Raw genomic sequence first — 3487 nt, 5'->3', positions numbered from 1 at the left:
GTCTCTTTCGGCCATGGTGCTAGCAAGCGTAGCACTGCCAAAGGTACAAGCTCTTGAACATTAAAGCTAATACAATCATCTCAAGCAACCTTCTCTTCTAGTATGTAGCCATCGACCCCGATTAAAGACTTTCTCGTGTAATACATGTCAAGAGTGGGCTTGTCTGCACCTACTGGCAGGTTAGGAGTGAAAAAAAGGGTCTTTTATCATCTACAGCAAATCTACTGAATTAAAAGTATCTGACACTGCAGATAAACTCTGCCTTTGATATAGAGAAGAAAGTAAAAAGTAAGACTAATATCAACTCTTTGTTACTGCCTTGCATGTTTTTAAGATAAACAAGTGGCTGAAGTAGTAACTGGATAGTAAGAATATCCAGCAAGCAGAGTTGAAGTGTATCAGGTAGGACAGGAGCCCGTGCAATCAGGATCTGGCCCATGGAGCTGGAAGGTCTTGCCTCTGTCTGTGCCCATGCTGGGGCTGGGTAATGAGGAGCTGCACTGGGGCCAGGCAACTGAAAGCTGTGCCCACATGGCCGCCACTCCTCCCTGCCTTACTCCCCAGCTGCAATGTGGGTGCAGCTTCCAGCCAGTGGGGAACTGAGCCAGGGCGAGGCAGCTTCCAGGTGCTCCTGTGGTACAGCTGGGAGGTGGGGAAAAGTGGCAGCAGCATGAGTGCAGCTTCCAGCTGCGCCTTTACCAAAGCTGGGCAGGGATGCAGGAAGAAGTGGGACCAGTGCAGATGCAGCCTCAGCGCAGCTCCCTACCAGCTGGAAACTGCCTGCGCTGCAGCTGGGCAGCAGGGGGCTAGGGAGAAGCAATGCCAGCAGCACAAGTGCAGTTCCCGGCTGCCCAGCCCCAGTACACCCCCCCAGTACAGCTGGTGGAAGCTGTGCTTATGCCCATCAGAAAACAGGGGGCTGGGAAAATCAGTGCCAGCCCAGCTCCCAGGCCTGTCCCTAGGCATGGGTAGTAAGCCCCACTGTGGTGCACCACCAAAATGGGGATGGATTTCTTGGCCTGCAGCTTGAAAAGGTTGCTAGCCCCTGAGTTAGGACCCTTCTTAATGGTGGGTTGAACTACTGGGATAAGGTAGTTTCATGGAAGACATGGTTTGATTAATGTCATAATTGTGTTATCTGCTTTTCCCAAATGGCTAAGTAACTTGAACTAGACTGAAAACGCAAGTGGATTGTTGCTGGTGACTGAAATCCATCACTACCTTTCCATAAAGCATTTCCAAGCATTGAATTTTTTCCCCTCAGAGTTCAGGATCACTGTGATGACCGGGACACACCCGACAGCTTTGTTCCTTCTTCCTCTCCTGAAAGTGTTGTGGGAATGGAAATAAGTAGGTATCCAGATTTGTCTTTGGTAAAGGAAGAGACCCCAGAGCCTGTACCATCCCCAATCATTCCCATCCTACCCAGCAGTACTGGAAAAGGTAAGATGAAATGCACTTAGTACCTGTCTCTCTCGATTCAGATTCCTTCAGCTTAACTTCATGTGTGTTTCATTTTATTTTGAAGGTTCTGAAGCAAAGAGGAATTATATAAAATCAGAACCTAGTTCAGGAACTTTACCTGGTTCTGGTTTCTTTGGCTCTCAGCTTGGGCCATCCCAAAATGGTCCTAAATCTGGCCTTATATCTGTAGCAATTACATTACATCCCACTGCTGCAGAGGTAAGGAAATAAACTTCAGTGTTTATAGGTAATAATCCATCACTGTGTGTGTCTGGTATATTATATAAATAATGAACATGTGGGTTAATGTAGTAAAACCGGTCTCATAATCTTTTGGAAATTGATACTGTTGTGTAGTTTACCCCCTGCCTGATGAATAATGCTGTGTTTTGCCGTTGTTGTTTTAGAATATCAGCAGTGTCGTGGCTGCATTTTCCAATCTTCTCCACGTCAGAATTCCTAACAGCTATGAGGTTAGTAGTGCCCCGGATATCCCATCTTCCATGGGAGTGATGAACAGTCACCGAGCAAATCCGTCTATGGAATACAGACAGCACTTACTACTCCAGGGTCCTCAGGCAGGACCTATGGGCCCTGCTAGATTAGTGGGGTCATATGGACTGAAGCAACCAAATATGCCATTGCCTCCAAACAGCAATGGTGAGTAGGCTTACATCTGTTTCTTGAGTGTTTTGTAGTTGCCTGTGTCAGCCTTATGAACTCGACCACCAGAGTAACCTAGTTGATGTTGGTTTTAATGATACTGTTTTATCTTGCATCAGGGGTGTCAAACATACAAGCCCATGGGCCAGGTGTGGTCCATGGCACCACTTCATCTGGTCCACAGTTAGTCTTGTGGGCTACCTGAAGTTGAGGGGCATGGCCAATTGAGTGTTGCATGCTGCAGAATTTGGGGTCCCTGGACCCTGATGGACATAGCCATCAGTGGCAGAGGGGCGAGTGAGTGCTGTGCAGATACTGTCCATGCTTGCCCCACTGCTGCCCGATCCCAGACCTGTGCCACCACCTGCTTCTCCCACTCACACCGCTGCCCAGTTCCCCACCCATATTGCCTCTCAATCCCTTACACTACTGCCTGTTCTTGGTCCCGCACTGCTGCCCAATCCCCCCACCCGCATTGCTTGCCTCAGATCCAGAGTCAGTACAGCTGCTGCTGGCTCCATGGATCTGGTCCAGGAGGAGCCCCCCTGCTCTGGATTCAGCCCAGAGCCCAGGGAGAGTTTGACATCCCTGTCATACGTGATCAGTACATGTGGACCTATTCCTGATGTTATCATGGGCTGCTGGAGGTTGGAGGTTGTATTGTGCGTCTTGTTGCCAGTGAGAGTATGTTGCCATACAGTACACTGTATTCTCAGTATAATTTTAAATTGCTCTACTGATGGGCTGTTCTGGGGGACTTCCTCCATTTGAAAATTTGAAATAGGCATTTAAATACGTAAATACTCCCATGTTATGTACATATTTATCTTCTGTGCAAGAACATGGTTTTGCGTGATGATTCCCACCAGATCTGTAAAAGATTTTTGTCTGGTTTAGGCAAAAATTCCCCTTCTGTGCCTAGTTCAAAGCTTGCCTTACACACTGTATTCTGGGCAACTGATCAGATCTGATCTGATCTCAGTATGAACTTGCTGAAGAACATAGTGGTGTTTCAGCATCTACTTCATTAAGGAAAATGGTTAGAAATGCTAACATGGTTTCCCTTTTTTTCTTTTTTCTTTTTTTTTTTCTTTTTAGGTATAGCTGGTTATAAAGATCACAGTCAAAATATGGCAGAAGGCTCAGTACTGAGACCTCAGTGGTGCTCTCACTGCAAAGTGGTTGTTCTTGGTAGTGGCGTGCGGAAATCTTTCAAAGATCTGCCTTTCCTTAAGCAGGTACTACAGCGGAAATTTTAATTTCTTGCTCTTAATAGCAACTGAAATCAACTAATACCATCTCAAGCGGATATTTCCTCCTTTAATTCCTCCATCCACATGCATCCTTCTGTTGTCTCTTA

The 3487-nt window shown here is 46.7% G+C and overlaps 1 protein-coding gene across 6 annotated transcripts in view; it reads left to right on the top strand.

The window, feature by feature from the left end:
- Positions 1 to 3487, top strand: part of KMT2C (lysine methyltransferase 2C) — a 246640-nt gene that overhangs the window by 217681 nt on the left and 25472 nt on the right. For all 6 annotated transcript variants that reach the window (XM_019508137.1, XM_019508136.1, XM_019508134.1 and 3 more), the window contains 4 exons: positions 1265 to 1443; positions 1529 to 1683; positions 1872 to 2124; positions 3226 to 3365. In XM_019508137.1, the coding sequence (XP_019363682.1) occupies positions 1265 to 1443; positions 1529 to 1683; positions 1872 to 2124; positions 3226 to 3365 (727 nt within the window). The remainder of the gene's footprint in view (positions 1 to 1264; positions 1444 to 1528; positions 1684 to 1871; positions 2125 to 3225; positions 3366 to 3487) is intronic.

The sequence above is a fragment of the Gavialis gangeticus genome, unplaced genomic scaffold (genome assembly GCF_001723915.1).
Source record: "Gavialis gangeticus isolate Ggan-Ray unplaced genomic scaffold, GavGan_comp1, whole genome shotgun sequence".
In the NCBI taxonomy this organism is placed as follows: Eukaryota; Metazoa; Chordata; order Crocodylia; family Gavialidae; genus Gavialis; species Gavialis gangeticus.
The sequence above is the reverse complement of the archived record's forward strand: the minus strand, read 5'-3'. Positions and strand labels throughout refer to the sequence as shown.